The 17883-nt window shown below is 45.9% G+C and overlaps 1 protein-coding gene across 1 annotated transcript in view; it reads left to right on the top strand.

Moving 5' to 3' along the window:
• IFT43 (intraflagellar transport 43) overlaps positions 1–15555 on the top strand; it is a 43942-nt gene extending 28387 nt beyond the window's left edge. Inside the window, exons 5-10 of the mRNA XM_054400637.1 lie at positions 1342–1374; positions 1887–1933; positions 13780–13852; positions 14170–14245; positions 14599–14661; positions 15445–15555. Of these exons, the coding sequence (XP_054256612.1) occupies positions 1342–1374; positions 1887–1933; positions 13780–13852; positions 14170–14245; positions 14599–14661; positions 15445–15555 (403 nt within the window). The remainder of the gene's footprint in view (positions 1–1341; positions 1375–1886; positions 1934–13779; positions 13853–14169; positions 14246–14598; positions 14662–15444) is intronic.
• The last annotated feature ends 2328 nt before the right edge of the window (positions 15556–17883 follow it).

Raw genomic sequence — 17883 nt, 5'->3', positions numbered from 1 at the left:
AGTGAGGGCAAGGCTCTGAAGACAGGGTATGGGAAGCAGTTCTGTGAAGGCAGAAGGGAGGGATAAAATAGGATAAATCTTGCATCATCTTCCATTGCTTTCTAAGTTCCAGATTCAGAGATACAGACTCCAGAGATTCTATACTCCAGTGAGTGCTGGTGGTAGGCCCTCTGAAGCCATCTGTTTCATTCTCTGTAGGATCAGGGGGTTCACCACTGGGAAGAAAGATGGAGCTGGACAATTACTCTTCACTGGAAGAGCTCTTTCCTAAATTCCCCAGCTCTATTGTACTTGTGCTTCTTCTGAAGAGTAGAAGGATGCAAATATAGCTGAAAGTCCAGATGCAGATGCCACCTATGCAGCTGCAGCAGTGGATACTATTTGGCTCAGATTATCAGTTCATCTTTAGCTTCTCACAGACTGAAAGCCCCAGGAGAGCAGTGGAGACAAGGGGTCTTCTCATAGCTAAACATCCTCTCTGCTCTGCTCCTCACTCTCAGAAGAGTACTTCACAGGAGAGCTAGATGAGGACCATAACCTGCTAGAACAGAGAGCAGGTGAAGAAAGCCCTGTCCTTATCTCATGGAAGGGCTTTGAAAGCAGCAGTGCAAGGCACTGAAGCAACTTCTGTTATTGGTGTGCCCTGGGACAGTGCATGTGGTAGAGGAGAGCCCCATATGTTCTTTATCACAGCACCCTGACTTCAAGGGAGGAGAGAATATTTATTCCCAACACATAGAGATGAAACTTCACTTTGCAAAATGGCCAAAGCAATCAGCAAGTGATGGAGTATCTGCTAAAAAGAAACCTGGCATTTAATTAACTTTTCAAAGTGCTGGTTCAGCAACCTCCATGTTTTACATTTTGAATATTGAACAAGCGTCCCTAATCGGGACTGAATTACTTCTGGGCTTGCTGGGGTGGAGAGCAAGGGAGCTGCCATTTGCCAGTGCCTCTCCCCCATGTTATTATTATGAACTCCTGTTAACTCAGGCAGATCAACCCTGATTTACTGCAGCAACAGCATGTGTGACCTGAACTTGGCTAGCTCAAATGGTGCTCCTAACCAGATAATGGTTCTCTTGATCTGTCAGGGCTAGGTAGACAAAGGATAGCACCTTCTTCACTCCTTCATGTGTCAGCCTCTTGCTCTTGCTGTGTCTGAGCATTGCTGTCTTTCTAGACTGAGGTGGTTCTGCCTCAATCTGGGGCACTCAGGAGCTTTTTGTTAAGGTGGCTTATTGGTGTAGGAACTGTTTTGCACAATAACAGTAATATAGAGAAAGGTGCAGTTTTAAAATTCTAGCCTTTTCTAAGCATAAGCCTGTCTTTCTCTTGCAGGTCAGGAAGAAAGCATGGAGAAGAAGTAGAAGAGTAAGTTCCCCTTGTGCTGAGAGTTCTTCCACAGCTTTTACATCTGTTCTCACGGAGAAGAGACATGCAACTCAAAGCACCACTACACCAAGATCTGAAACTTGGGAAGGGTGCAGAGCCTGGCATGAATTTGAGTCATGTGTCTTAGGATGGGGCAGGGCTGGTCACTCTGAAGCTCCCTGGATGTGGAGTAGGTAATGGCTCTGTCACTCCCATATGACAGAAAGAAGGAAAAGTAGAAAGCATCCACTGTCCTCATAGCCACCCCAGGCCCTACTGTCTGCAGCCTGAGGGTTTGTCTCAGGTATAAGGCATCTTGCTTGAGCACTCTAAGCTGAGATTTCTGCTGATTCCAGGAAAAAGGGGTATGGAAGAAGGTCAGTCTGTAGATTAAATGTACCTGGGAACTCTCCCCTTGACAGGCCATGAAGCTTATGGGGAGGAATGGAACACAACAAGGTGTTTTTCTGGGTTTGCAGTTGAAAATCTTTATTCCTTGTGTTTTGCTGCAGCCATCGTCTCAGACAGCAGAGCCTGGAGACATCAGATGATGGAGGAGGTAAGGTATCACCTACTTGACTGCAAAAAGTGTCTTCTTGCATGTCTGGGGAATCTCCAGTAAAGTGAGCAGAGACATCTTGTGAGAAATTGCAAGGAAATGAACCACCCTGAGGGTAACCAAATGCAGAAGCTGTTACCTCTCCCCCAGCAGCTGCTGAATGAGGGAGAAACAGCAAAGGAGATAGAGAGGAGGATGAGGAAGTGAGCCTGCAGTCCTACTGGCTCCTCATTAACACAGAATGATAAAGCACCTTTGGGAAGAGGGAAAGTGTTGAGGGCATGCTTTCCTCTGTGATTACCTCCACATAGAGCATAGTGGACTGGGCCAAAAAGAGAGCTAAAAGAGCAATAAAATGTTAAGAGCAGGGAAAGAAATCACTGCTGCCCCTTAGTTTAGGTGATATTATGCTCTACTTAAAACCTCTCTTATGGTAACATCCTCGTCTTGTTCCCATCCAGACAACTGCCTGCTCTTTTCTCCTGGGGTCTCAACCATGAGGGAGTTCTTAATTTAAAAAGTCTGCTTGCCCTAATCTCAGATCATAGATTGTAAACTAACCATAAACACTGGTCTGTAATCCCATCCCTGCACAGGCTGCTGTCAAATCTATGAAACTCCTGACTTAACAATAGTTTTCTGTATCAAGTGTGTCACCTTCTTGGCTGAGCCTGGATGAACCAAGGGAAATTTCAGGAAAAATCCACAGTATGAATTTTGAGGCAAGCACTGGAGAACTGTGGAGAGGACAGGAATTCATTAAGGTCTCTAAGAGCTACCTCAGTTTTCAAGGGCTAAGAATTTTAACAGTGTCTAAAAAGTTGCATCTGTAAAATATCACCAAGCATCAGAATAATTACCAGGAGTCACAATGGCTCAGACTTCAGTATGTTTAATAAGATTAAATGAAGACTTATTTGGGTCTTCTAGACAGATTAAGCATTGCAACATATGACTGCCAGAAGTGGCACCTTTATAGCATTGGCATCTTCAGAATAGACTCAATTTTTCCCCTGGGAGGTTTCTTGGGCTTCTTAAATTTCAGCATATGGCACTGAGGCTGATAGTCTGTTCTGTAAAGCTCTTTGACTGTTTCCACATGTGCTGTCCTTCTTGTTGAACCTTGATCTTGTATTCAGAGTATTATTGTACTCTAACCAGGCATAAAGATGCTCACCATGTGTTTGTAGCATGTGACTTTTAGTGCTCCAAGACCTTGAGTAATCAATACAGAATAGAATGGATGCAGAATGTGGTATAAAAACGTGGCAAGTCCTAATACACTTCACTTACGTATCTGTGCTTAACCTACGGTTAACAGTTGAATTTGGATTGTATGCAAAGAAGAGTTAGTCTTTGGATTAAATGTATATGTTCAAAGAAAGATCCCACTGATCTAAGGAGGGTTCCTACCCAGGCAGCTTCTGGTACAGTCAAATACACTAGGCTGTGGATGTCATTTACAGGTGGAAAATCTCTAAATGGATCAGTACATGCCATGCTTGTAGTCCTATTTCTACAGGGAAATACTATTTCCTCCACCTGGGTCACAACAACCCCATGGTAAGCTACAGATTTGGGGGTGTGTATTTGGAAAGCTGTGACTCAGGGAGGGACCTTGGGGGTATTGGTTGACAGTCAACTGAATACGAGTCAGCAGTGTGCCCAGGTGGCCAAGAAAGCCAATGGTATCCTGGCTTGTATTAGAAACACGGTGGTCAGCAAGAGCAGGGGGGTGATCATCTCCCTGTACTCAATGCTGTTGAGGTCACACCTGGAGTATTGTGTTCATCTCTGGGCCCTTCGCTACAGGAAGGACATTTTGGTGCTGGGGTGTGTCCAGAGAAGGGCTCCTGGAGGCCTGGAAGGACCTACAAGGAGTGTCTGAAGGAGCTGAAGTTGTTCAGTCTGGAGGAAAGGAGGCTGAGGGGAGATCTCATTGCTCTCTACAACTACCCAAAGGGAAGTTGGAGCAAGGTGGGGGCAGCCTCTTCTCATTGGTGTCAACTAGAGGAAACGGTTTCAAGGTGCACCAGGGCAACTTCAGGCTGGATATTAGGAAATGTTTCTTCACTGAAAGGGTTATCAAACACTGGAATGGTCTGCCCAGGGCAGTGGTGGAGTCACTGTCCCTGGAGGCATTTAAGCAGTGTGTGACCCTGGTGCTTAGGGACACATGGTTTAGTGTTGACCCTTCAATGCTGGGTCGAGGCTTGGGCTGGATGATCTTTGCGGTCTGTTCCAACTAGATGTATTCTGTGATGCTGGGAGGGGAGTTTTCCACGTGGGCATGGTAATTGCAGTGAGGAAAAGTGACATTTAAACAAACTCTAGAACCTGAATAAAATTTTGGTTCTGGTTTTGGTTTTGGTTTTTAGTAACCAGAGAGATACAAATAACTACCCAGGGTAGGAGGCAGGGAGTGCAGTTAAGTTGAGCTGTAATCAGCCTCCCGTTCACACAGAATTGCACTTGGGCTTGTGTCCTTAACTGTAACTGTAAAGCTTGAATTCTAAACATGCAAAAATCAAGGCACTGGTGTACGGATCCCCAAGGATGGGTCACGGTTATTTTGTGCTGCATAATGCCTTAGCTTGTACACCTTAATATGAACAGGAACAGTTGCGTAATGATTGCTGCTGTCAACCAATACATTTGGATTGCCTTCCTTTAACCTATTAGAAAGCTGAGCTGTACCATTCCATTAACATTGTTTGTCCCCTGTCCAACCTTTTCATTAGAAGAATGAAGGACGAAACTGTATGCCCTCAAAAAAGGTGTTCTTGCATATTTGAAATGTGCTCAGCTGAGATCATTTATACATCATTAAGGCCCAGAGGCGTAGAATTTGGATTTTGTTGGAGAAAGTGTTAAAAAAATATAGGGCCTGGAGAGAGACCAGTTTGGTACATGGAAAACAAAGTTTGTGGAGTCAAGGGGGGGTTTAATATGCCTTATAGTTTCAGAAATAAAAGCAGAATTCTCTCACTCTTCATGGCCATTCGTCCTATGTATGAAATAGCATCTGATTCCTCAGCTCCAGGAGAAAAGGACAGTCACTTTTCAGGCTGTGTGGAAAGACTGAAGTTATATGGGAAACTGCGAGTGGACAAGCCAGGGACATGCATGGAACTGTCTGCAGTTTCAGCCACTCCTTACAGTTGCTTGGGGAAACCCAGAAGGTGTAAGTCATCCGTGCTGTCCAGTACAAACCCTTGAAATAGTAGCAGTGAAGTGTCTTGGCTAAGGTTGTGCTCAGAATTCATTTTCTCTAATCCATATTTCTAGTCCAGGACAAGAGAGCCACTTTAAAGGGAGCTGGGTTTGAGTTGTAGGAAAGCAAAGATTTGTATTTGACTAAAAAAACTCCAGGCTGGAAAGGCTTTTTCAAAAGCACAGCCACTCCAGAAATAGCTGTGGAGCGTTTAGACGATGGATACTGGGGAGCTTCCTACAGCACTCGCTGTGAGCTTAGTGCCCATCCTCCTGAAGACACACTGGGACGTGCTAGTACACAGGCACAGCAAAGGGATAACACATCTTTGCTAGGTGGTTGTGTCCAGCTGAACCTCATCCTGTGGGGGCTCAGCCCCTCTGTGTGGTGGGAAACCTGCTTTAGCAGGATTTAATGCATCACAACTTGAGGAATAATAAACCTTCAGAGGCAACACAAAAGCACTTAATTCCTAAAGGACGGGCCTAGTTGAGTCACTTTTGGCCAGGGGCAATTGGGGGCTTAATGCTGTGTATGTAGCAATCTGGGCAATCTGAGAGAGAGGAGTTTAAGGGTAATTGCTCAATTTTCTGTCCATGTCAACAGGGGAAATGAGCAGCAGTGACTGAGCACCGTATTGCAGGGAAACTGCATGAGATGGGAGACTATCAGTGGAATTTTAAAAGTGCTATCTGCAGAACACTGCTTCCTTTTCTGTAGCAGCCAAGAGCTTCTTCCAAGCACAGACTATTCTTTGTTATGAGGTGAGAAGGAAGACAGAACAAACCAAGTTCACATTGAAGGGCTTTCTTCTCCCTTTGCTCCTTTCTCCAGTGGGGGAGTAGAATCTCTGCTTTGACTTTGCTTGGGCATTTCATTTGGCTTTACTCTGCTTGTGTCTCTCCTTCTGGCATGCAGCTACAAAGGGCTGTTACCTGTTGGGGTGAGAAATGCTGGCATTCTCCCCTGACCCCTTGTCAGAAATCTACTTTGTCCTCTTGGCTCTAAGTTTCTTTGTTGTTTCTTTCTTGTCCACCAGTTCTGTATTGCTGAGTTGCACTCCTCCAGATGCCTGTGTCCTCACTGCATTGTCCTTGAATTTTTCTCCTCAGCACTCTACGGGGAGCTTGTTAGCTAAGGTTCTCATCCCTCTCCCAGCTATTCTTCCCCCATAGAATATTGCCCCATCTTCACATATCCCTTCCCCCCTTCTCTCTGTTACCCTTGGGATACATAGCTCCTAGAACAGGGCTCTTTTTGGAAGATTGGGATGTGATGTGTGATTCTCTGTCTGCAAGAACAACGGCTTGTTATTTTAAAGCAGGTAGTGTGTGTGAATGAGACAGCTGATTGAAATGAAAGCCTGGCTGTGCTACACAGACAACCCAAACCTGACCTGCAGGTGAGGAAAGCTGCCAGGAGACAGTCACTAGATCTGTGCCCTCAAGGCAAAACCCCTTCCTGCCTGCTGGGAAGCCTCCTCAAGGAAGCAGAGCTGACGATTAGACCTCTCTATACAATGTCAAACCTCTAGAAGTATTTCTTACCCTTCTGGCATGTACCAGCAGCTCCTTTGCATTTGAACAGGCTGGGAGTCCAGGCTCTCTGCACGGCAGAGGAGGAAGTGGGCATATGCCATGGTCTCCGCATCCTTCTGGGGGTTGATGTCTGTCTATAAGGTGGCAGACAGCCCTCACAGGATCTCAGACAACTGAATTCTCAGCCATAAAGTGTCAAACAGCTCAAGCTGCATGCAAATAGGCACCAATGATGAAATTCCTCCAAACAGAGATGAGAATAGAACACAGTGTTTGGTTATTGTTGTCTCTCTCATTCCTGATAAAGTTTGCTAGTTGCTTCCTTGGTAAGCTGCAGTTTTTACAGAGTACACCAAGTGGTGGTGGATTCCAGGGTGTGTGAGCTGCAAGATGAGAGGGGAGAATTTGCAGGAACAGTCAGGGGTATGGCCAGCAGGTATTTCATAGGCTCAGAGGACAGTGGTGAAGTGGTTTGGGCAGAGCTAAATGAACAAAAAGTTTGGAGCATCAGTGAAATGGAGACAAAGTGAAAAACATGGTGTTTTGGAAGTGGTGTAAATGGGCTGAAGAGGCCTGCGGTGGAAAGTGACAGTGACTGCTGAGTTTCTGGGATTCTGCACTGTGACTTTGTGTGTGGATATGTTGGCACACTGTACTCCTTCTCTCAGCTGCTCCCCTAATGTGCTACCTCAAGTCTCTGTGCAAGGTCAGTGAAGGGCAAACTTGGCCCAGCCTGATGGTTTCCACTGAGCTGTTGGTCCAGGCCAGTTTGAACTCCTCTAGTGACTGCTGACATTGTGATCTAGAGCCTCTGGTGTTAAAAAGGAAAACTCCTTCTTGACAGCCACAGTGGTGAGGGGGGAATATGTCTCAAGGAATATGTCTGGTCGCCTGTTTGAAGCAGCATCCCACTGACCAAGGGACAGTGGACAATTTAATTGCAAGGAAGCACACACAGCTTGTCAGGAGCTGAAAATGATGGTCTGGGTAAGCATCTTCCATCAGTAGATCCTGTGATATGGTAGATACAGAGTCATACTGGGTCTGTGATGGCTGAGTCCATAAGTGTAGTTGACGGACCAGGTTTACCTAAAATACCCTTTAAGAAAAAGCTCTTGAAAGATGATTACAGAATTGAGACACCATCATTTAAAACTGCCTGAGGCAAACTCCTTTGAAAATTGCAGCAGTGGAGGGACAGAAACTGAACTGCGTAGCCCTTGATTGTAGTGCGGTTCCCTCAGGACCCATCCTCCCTCCCCCTCAGTTTCTCATCTGATACGAGAGAGAGCAGCAGTAAGATTCCTCATCTGTCTTATGAAAATCCGATTCTGAGTGGCTCTGATCAAACCTGGCTGGCTGTCAGCAGCGGTGGCCTTGTGTGGAAGGAGGGAGGCTTCTGAGGAGTTGCTGGATGTGGAAGTGTCATGGGTGCTGCCGATCAAAGAGGCATTTTTTTAATAAATATATATAAGAAAAAAATAAAAACCCTAAAGATTTAGCATAAAAGAAATGTAGTTTGTCTTGTTTTTCAAGCGTAACATGAAGAGGATGAAATAGAATCAGACACGCCTGCTCCCGAACATACTTCCACAGGAGCATCCTGAGAAGCTGCTTGCCCCCTCACAGCAATGCTCTCATGCAAAATCACTCATCCCCAGCATTGTTGAGGAGGGGTTTGTGTTTCTGAGTTCACCAGACCCTCCCTGGGCACCTCACACCTTGTCATCTGCTGCCCCACCACCTTCTGAGTATGTTTCAGCAGGGGAATAGTGCAAAGGAATGGAACAGCCTTTGAAAAGGGGAGAACAGATGTTGCTGAAAAGGAGGGCAGGCACAGTGCTCTGTCAGAGGGCTATGGTAAGGCTAGGAGGTGTCTTACCACTCTAAATGTTGATAACCTCAGGAATATGGTGGAATCCATGTCCTGAGCCTGGCCTTCAGTTTCTGCTGTCTTCTGCTGATGGTGGTCAAACCTATGCATTAAGAGATTCTTCATCTTTAAAGCCATCAGTGTCTGCTCGTCTTGCACTATACAAACCATGGATTGCTGCCTGTTGAAGCCCTGCACTGAGCCCAGTGACTTACCTGATAGGGCTGTTCAGTGTTCTGTCTCTCTTCATGCTTCCCAGGGCTTAAAACTGGGCAGAGGCTTTGTGTCAGTAGCAGCCTTGGGAGGCAACAAAGATGCCTAATGCCTGTCCCTAGCAAGCTGTCAGGTGAGGAAGAAGCCACGCCGCGCCAAGCAGGCTGTGAAAGCACAACGCTGGCAAAGTAGAGTATCTCATGGATCACCTGACCTCACAGCCAGTCATCTACCTAGCTGACCCCATCATCAGAGCTTGATGGATGAAGAAAAAGATATTTTGTCTGATGTAAGGCAAATGTATAATCTTTTTTAGGCAAGGCTGGAATCTGCAGCACAATCTCCCCTAGATCCTGTTAATCCTCTGGCACCTACTTGCTGGGTGACTTTTCCCATCAGCTTGGGCAGGTTGCACAGTTGGCATTCTTTCCTCAAAAGGGTGCTTTGGGACATGGGACACTTAGGTTATCTTCTGCTTGTTTCAGCTTTTAAGGCAGTGCCCTGGTAGCTGTGGTACTGCCTGCTTTTCACTCTACTGTTTTCATCTCCCTGATGGCTGATCAGGCAGGTACACTCTTCTGTACTGGCCTACTAGTAGGGCAATTTCAGTCAGGGAAATTAATATCCAAGCATCCAAAGAAATGTTCTTTATCCTCTCCGTTTGCCTGCTGCTCTCCTGAGAAAGCTTTCAAGAGGCTTCAAGCTTGTTTGTGTGTTCAGCAGAAGCTGTCTGTGTCCCTTGTTCCTTATGTTTTTTTGAAGATTTTTTTTTTGCCTGTTGCTTTTCACTTTCTTTTTTTTTTTTTAATTCTCCCATTTTTTTCCACTTAGAGAGAAAAATTATTTATTGCATTGAGACGCGCTAATTAAAGCCATTTTCTGGTATTTGGTTACTGAAGTGTTTGATGTCTCTCTGACAAGACCATGAAATGCACGGAGTGTCCACAGGGACAGAATTTGCTGAACACGGTGCTTTGTAAATGAGGGGACACAGTGTCGCAGCAGCTCATGAATATGAAACGCCCATGATGCTACCTCAGTGGACTTGGGAACACAGATGAATCCTGTCATGTGCTAAATGAGACCAATTTCTTTCACTTAACTTCATCTTCAATCAGACCTTCTTCCATTTGCCTGTTTAAAATTCCCCAAACGTGATGCAGAAGGTAACAGCATTCAGTAAAATAAAGTTTTGCAGCAGCAGAGATATTGTGATTATTTCAGTTTTACATTTTATGAGCAAGCAACTTAAACTAAAGTTAGTTTCATTCTTATGCCTGCTTAGTGGCAGGGCACTGCCAGCTCCAGAAGCCACTACCCTCTTTGTCTTGTCTGGATAGGGTAGGGTGTGGACAAGGCAGGCAGCATGTGGCTTTTGAAACCCTCATCCAGTTGAAGGAAGTGAATCAGACTATGTGAGATACAGTCCTTTTTTTTTTTTTTTTGCATTTCAGGGAGAGCATGGTCCTGCAAACATTTCTGCATATACTAGTGATGTGTGTAAGTACCCCCACTGCAGCTGTTTGGAATAGTAAAAGTAGAGCATATGCCTATACTCTTGCAGCACAATAGCCCATGCTCTTCTTCCCCTGCAGCAGACATGGTGGCATGACTTGGGTGTGTTACCAGAGCTTAGTGGAAAATGAGATGTGAGTCTTGAAAAAAGCAACAGAAACAATCAGGGAGCTGGAGACTGAATAAGGGGAAAATTTGGCTCCTTGGTGATAAAGGTAGAACTGAGACACTTTGCAAACTGTACAGAGAGAGAAGGATGGTAGAGAGGTGGCACCATGGGAATTGGCAGAGGGAAGAGGAAATAACGAGTAACAAGTGAAATAAAGACTCAAATACTTCAGGATGGATAGTAGTTAGCCTGGGGAGCCAATATTTTCTTATAATTTGTGAGATTTTTGTTCTGTTTCCTGCCAGTCTCTGACAGTCCTAAAGGGCATTGCTCCTGCCTAGAAATGGACAAACAATCTGTACTTCACAGTGAGAACAAGCATGAACTGGTCTTTGTTGGAGGGGCTGGCAGGAGCCCCCAGAGTGTTTCCAGCTCTTCTGCCTGAAATATTTTCAATGCATCTATAAAATATTGGAGTCTTGAATTTATTTTCAAAAGAGTTTCTATGTGATTGCCTAGATTTTGCTAATACAGAGTAGAGGCTGCTCTCTGTAAGGGGTTTGTGAATCTCTCTGTGGAATTCAGTGGCAATGAGATAAAATTAGCACTGGAGAATCCAGTAGTCTTTGGGAACCTGCAAAGGGTCATGGACATCACTAATCTGGGCCTTAAGTTTAGAGATTTTCTAGTGCAAAAAGAGATCCCTGAAAACAAAAGGGAACTGGGAAGAGGAGGCCCCCAGAATGATCACTGGATGAAGAAACTCTTTTTGCTGCTGACACCTTCCACGTTTCTGCTGTCAGAACATGGTAAGAATCTGACCTTCTGCTACAGGTTGTGCTGCTCAGTGGGTGAGGGCAGTTCTGTTCTCAGGTAGCTCTTCCTTTAGCTGTGTTTGCTGAGCAGCATTCATAGTCTCTTCCTGAAAAGGGTAACGTAGCTCAGGAAAGATTAGACTTTCTCATTCCCATACTTGTTTGCCCTGGACTTGACAGAGTACCTCTGCGCAGTGTGTCCTTCCACCCCTTAGACCACTCTCACCAGTTTGTTCCCTCCTTGGTCTTTTCTGCTTATATGCAGGGACTTTCTCTCACATTATCAGTGAGCAGGTTTTACCAGCTGCTGTGGGGATCCTTTTGTCCCATAATTGCATTTTGCTCCAAGTTTTACCAAGAACTGGGAGTCACTCCTGCAGGGAAGAGCCAGCAAGATAGCAGCCAGGTGGGGATTGGTCTCTTCTCTCAGGAAACCAGCAACAGAACAAGAGGACACAATCTCAAGCTGTGCAAGGGGGAGGTTAGGCTTGATCTTAGAAAGAAGTTCTTCCCAGAAAGAGAGATTGCCCATTGGAATGGGCTGCCTAGGGAGGTGGTGGGGTCAATGTCCCTGGAGGTGTTTAAGAAAAGACTGGATGAGGCACTTAGTGCCATGGTCTAGTTGATTAGATAGGGTTGGGTGGTCGGTTGGACTTGATGGTCTTGGAGGTCTCTTCCAACCTGGTTGATTCTGTGATTCTGTGTATTGTCCCTACAAGCAGGGGGAGGAAGAGATCTGTCCCAAAAGCCCAGCAATTCACTGAAGAGGCATTTCCTCCACATGCCTTTAAGGGACAGCCTGGAGACCTGGGGCCTGTTGCCACAGTTTTCCTTTAAATGTCTTTGGGAAGTTTGCTGTAGTTGGAGGCACCTGCTCTTTGGGCGGCTGGGGAGCTAGAAGGCACAGCTCTGCTGAGGCTGGCCAAGCTGTCACTGCCTTTTGCTGCGGCCAGGCTCCTGCAGCAGCCCCTGTCCCGCTCAGCGCTCCGCCAGGCAGCCAATTAGCGAGAAATCCCACTGTGTGGCCAGCTCGGAACGGCCAGGGCCCGGGCTGACCCATGCCCTGCTGCAGCTGGGTGAGGGCTGTCTGCGGCCCCGCCGGCAGCCGAGCCAGGGGCATGCGCCGGGGACGAGCGGCTGAGAGCCTGTGAAGCGCTGACAGGCGGCCGGACAAGGGGCTCTTCCAGAGGACCCTGCCCAGAGCCCTTAGCGCCGTAGGTGGGAACATCTCTCCAGCTCCTGAATATTCATTTCAGCCTGGGCTACAAAGCAGGGCAAAGCCAGGCGCAGCCCCCTGCTCCCGTCCAGCAGCACCACGGCCATACTGCTGACAGCCGGGAGCAGCCTGCCTGCTCCAGTCCTGAATGGCCCGGCTCTGTCTGCATGCTTTGCAAGTGAAACCTCTTCCTACGGCCGAACCATCAGCTGCTCCATTGCCTGAGGGGTCGGGGTTTCGGGAGAGCCTTTGTGGCCTTGACTCTTTCTCCTCAACATGAGGAGAAACTTCTTTACAGTGAGGGTGACAGAGCCCTGGAACAGGCTCCCCAGGGGTTTGTGGAGTCTCCTTCTCTGGAGACTTTCAAAACCCACCTGGATGTGTTCTTGTGTGGACTACCCTAAGTGATACTGCGCTGGCAAGGGGGGTTGGACCCGAAGATCTCTTGAGGTCCCTTCCAACCTCTGGTATTAATTTTATTTTTATTTTTTTTTTTTTAAGGAGCTCTGTACTGGTTTGCACTCTGTCCTTGCTTTGCACGCCCAGTTACTTTCCCTTCTCTTCCTCCTTTTTTATTCTCTCCATCTCTCTTTACAGTGGTTTGTCAAATCAAAAAAGTATACAGTGCTCTCAGAGCCTTGCTTCTTTAGCAGGATTCAGTGTACATCCAGTTCCTCTTCCATTCTCTTGTCTCTAGCATCCTTTTTAGCTGGAGTAGCTGTAGTCCATGTACTGGGAATATCCAGTGACCCAGACATCAGCCATTCCAGGGTGACACTGGAAATGGTTAAAAGGTTTATGATGTTACGGCTAGGTGCATCTTCCCTAGTCTTTGTTGTCTGCTAGACAACCAGTGCTTCCTTCCTCAGCAGTTAGGAAGGTCACAGGCCTCTGCATAGCCTGAGACTCTGCCAGCAGCTTCTTCAACATGGTTTTACATGGCTTCTCTGAGTTCCTGCCCTATGTTTTATTCCTAACAGTCTAGGTGACTAGCAGCTGAGCTAAGCAAATGATAATGTACCTCATAAGGAGCAAATTCTTGCCAGTCTTAGGATGATGGCAAGCAGGGTTTAGTGTAGTGAGCTCCTTTCAGCTTCAAGGTTGTGTTCAAATGCATGGTCTGTGGAGTCCTACCCAGACCAAATCTGCTCATCTTGCAAGATTTCTTTAGACTCCAAGCTTCAAAGCTTTATTGCCTTGTTTTGATATTTTTAATCATTGCTAAATAACTCTCTTGTGTTTTCCTCTAATAAGAAACAGGCTGTTTCATATCTGTGAAGCAAAGGAACCTTGTCTCTAGTGAGTGGAGATCACAACACTTTCCACTTACTGCTGCTGCTTTTCTTGTTGCAGACATTCCCGTGATCCCTGGCTTGGAGGAAGTCCAAGAGGAAGATCTGGCCATGCAAGTGGCAGCTCCCCCCAGGTAAGAGCACTGCCAGGTGCTCTTGAGACTCTCATCAGCAGTGCAGAATGAGTGGTGGAATTACACTCCATTTTAGCTCTCTGGATGCCAGCAGCAGTGCCATTCAGCGACATTTGGTGCTGTGTATTGTGGCAGCAGGGCTCAAAGCTGAATACTGCAAACTTCTTGTTTGCTTTTAAACAAAGCAAACAATTACTGCATATTTTATGTAGGAAAAACCTGCACCACAGTAATATATTTATGTAGCAAAATAAAACTTTAAAAAGTGAGGAATTGCTTGATTTAAGGTTTTTTACTTTGACCCTTTGTGGTTGCAGTGTGCAGGTGAACCGAGTGCTGACCTATCATGCCCTAGACAAAGATCTAATGAAGTATGCTGCATTTCAGACTCTGGTAAGTGGATGTTGCTATGGGGTCACCAATGTGAGTCCCTCTCCTTCCAGGCTTCCATCATCCCTCACAGTGATACTCAGCTGCATGAAAGACACAACCCTGTCATACAAACAGCTTACAGTCTGCCTGTGTGTCTGTTCCTCTCTGCAGTGTGGCTTTCATGCTTGTTTGTGTCTCTAAATACTGTGGGTACGGTATCTACAGCTTAGATGAGGCTCCTGCTGTTGTCCTGGACAAAGTGTATATCCCTTATGAGGCAGATGTGCCTATCCCTAGCAAGACCTACCTGTTAAAATGATGGAGTCTGCTTTCTTGCTGTCTGTAGGACTGACTGTGTGTGTCTGTGTTCACAGGATGGAGAGGTTGACCTGAAGCTTCTTACCAAAGTTTTGGCTCCAGAACATGAACTACGAGAGGTGAGTCTTTTTGGCATGCCTTGTTGGCATTTTCTGTGGGAATGCCAACAAGGTAAAAGCTGCTTAGGCATTTCAGATTGTACTTGGAAGGTAAGCCTCTGTCACTGGGGTGGAGAAGAGAGGTGAGGAGGAACCTGTCCAAGTTGATGGAGGCTTGATTATTTTAAAGATACATAGAACGTCCTCTGTGTGAGATTATGGCATCACTATGATCAGCCCCCTTCAGTGTGAAAGAGCTAGTAAGAAAAATTTGAAGGACCTAGTAGATTCCTGCAGAAACAGTACTCAGTTGTGTAATGTCTTTTGGTAGCTACCATGAGCTCTAGGTGGTTCTACAGGGTGGTACAGAGGAGCAAAGGCAGAAAGCGTTTGTGGTTTGGGGGAAGGATGTTTTGAGCAGAACAGCCTTGGTACAGCTGGGTGGCAGGAGCTCAGGACTTGCAATAAAGAATTTCTGCAGTTCAGAATTGCAGATACTTAAACAGAAGTGCAGAAGGGTGGAAGATTTTTATGTCTCCTCTTTATGCCCTGCCTAGGTATGTCTGAGATTAACAAGTATCAAAAAATCTGACCTTTACAGAACTCTGGGACGTGAATAATTCTATCAGCATCTTTAAATTGTAGCAGGGATTCACATTTCATTCTGCGTGGGATTCCTGTTCTAGACAACTCTATCAAGGACTTGCCTGACCAGGGCAGCTGCCATTTAGTTTCTGTCTTTGCTGTTCATCTGAATATTTGGAAACATTCAGTATGTTTATCTTCTCTTTTTTCTCTTGGTAGGATGATGTCAGCTGGCATTGGGACCATCTCTTCACAGAAGTGTCCTCAGAACTAGTGACTGACTGGGACCTAGGACACTCTGAAAAAGAGGACCACCTCAGTGTGCCCTAGAGCACTGGCACACCAGACATCCATACATCCATCTCCTTTATAATAGCTTAACACTTTAATTTTCTATTCATTTGTTTGTATTTGAGAATTTATTTCAGACATGAAAGTAAATAGGACCTTGCTTCATAGGAAAAGGTGCTCCAGAGAAGTTTTGGGTACTTTGTAGTAAGAATCTTTGTTCTCAAAAGAGATTAAGAATTCTAAACGTTATAAAACATTGATTTACTAACAGTCACTTCTACCTGACTAGCACCTTTCCTCTACAGAAATGCAGCCTGGCAAGAGTGGACCATCTTACAATGGAGAGTGGTTTTCAGTGATGGACATCAGAGAAGCTTAGGCTGATAAAATTTGTTTGCCTAGGAAATCAAGGTTGCCATCTTCCTCACAACAGATGCCACAAGTTGTTAAGATGCCCGTTTTACATTTCATCCCACAGCCTCCAGCCATCCCCTGCCAGTTTAATTTCTCACCTAGAACACTGACTCGGTGGAAGCAGCATCGCTTACTGAACTGCCAACACCACTTCTTACAGCACCTTTCTTTTCCCCTTGAGGTTTCCCAGCTAAATTCTGACTAGGCCTAACCCTACTTGGCTTTTGCAATCAGATGAGATCAGAGCCTGAACAGAGATAGCTTCAGGCAATAGGTAGTTTGCAAAGAAAATACTGTTTATTCAGGGCATGTGAAAGAACGGAGCCTGCTGCTCTGAAATAAGGTAACTCCCTGGTGGGTGTCTCCTTGGAGCCAAGTAACCAACTCTTATCATCATCCAAAGAAAAATCTGTTTAGCTTCTAATGCATTGTCCCCATAGGATCATGGTCATTATTTGCAGGAAACAGTTCCATTACTCTAAGCCAGTGTCCTTCAAAGCCTTGTCCCATTGGAGAATCTTGCTCTATACTTGTGAGGGGCAGTGCAGGTTCTGGGAGGAATGCTTGCTGTGCTGCTTTTCTTAGCTTGTGTGATCAGTCTAATAGAGCACTGCATTCCCATTCTTGTACTGATAGCAGGACAGCTCACATAACTCACTGAATTCACTACTCTGCAAAATTCCATATCAGAGTTGATATGCCATAAAACACTACCAACGAGAGAGAAGCAACTGGGTTTCATTGTTTGGCCACCAAAATAAGGGAAGGCTCATCTGTCTCGGACAGGCACTAAGTATTTTACAACCAAGAAATCTCCCCTGGAAACTAGAAATCTAGATTAGAAAGATTCTTGGAAGGCCAGTGTATGGAGGATAATCCTGAAGCCTTTCTCTGAGCAGAGAAACCTGATATGAACAGAAAGTGAAATGATTTAGTAAATCTGACCAGACATACAAACCAGTCTGAAAGGAAGAGAATAGTAAATGAAGAAGGGGATGGGACGGGACATGGATTTGCTCAGTTCATCCCTCAAACATCACAGAGAAAGCAGAGGTTCTCTCCTTTCTACTTGATCTCAGGCTCTAATGCACACTGCTCCTGTAAGCTGCTTGTCTGGTGTCACCTTAGTGGTATCTGCTTCTAGCAGTGCTCTAGCCTCTTTGAAGCATGAAGTGAATGTAACTTTACGTGCCCTGACAATGAGAGGACAAACTTTGCTGGCTGCAGAAGCAGCCTCCAACAGACTAGCAGTACCCCACTGAAACTTGGATCTCTGCACCATGTCCCTAGAAGTGAAGTGTCTTCTTACGATGATGCTGTGCTTGTCTCTGGTTGGTGAAGAGGAAGGCAGGAAAACAACATGAGCAGAGAGAGTAAGGGAGGCTGAGAGGTGAGCCCACCTTTGTCCCCTCAATCACTGTCACAAAGCATAGGAAGCCTTGTACATTTGGGTCACTTCATAAAACCACAGTCACCCAGTGGAAATCAACCAGTTTTCAATGACCACAAAAGCTGAAGGTGCCCAAGCTGAGGCACAAAAGTGGGTGAACTGTGCATCCATTGTCTCTGGCTGCCCATCTGCCCATGGTGTATAAAATCTGGCATATTATACATTGCATTTTCTTCAGAGGCTTGGGGAGGTGGCATTGCTGGCCACACTAGCACTGAGAGTGGACAGCTGAGCAGTAGTTAGGACTGTAGCCACCAAGTGCTCTGTGCAGGAATTGTGCCAAGCCTATTGCTCTTCTAGCAATTATGCATGAACAATCATGGGCTGTCTCCAGGAAGGCTTGAAGAGCTATCTTCTACCTCCAAGGGTTGCTCTGATCATCTTAGGCAGGCAGAGCACTCTTGTCTGGCTGCTCAGCAAGAAGGAATGAGAAGATGCCATTCAGGAGTCAAGAGGAAGGGGAAAGCATCCCTTGAAACAAGAGCAAGAGGGGCATGGGACCC

This window comes from Indicator indicator, chromosome 4 (genome assembly GCF_027791375.1).
Source record: "Indicator indicator isolate 239-I01 chromosome 4, UM_Iind_1.1, whole genome shotgun sequence".
NCBI lineage: Eukaryota > Metazoa > Chordata > Aves > Piciformes > Indicatoridae > Indicator > Indicator indicator.
Note: the sequence above shows the minus strand (reverse complement) of the source record. Positions and strands in the feature narration are given on the sequence as shown.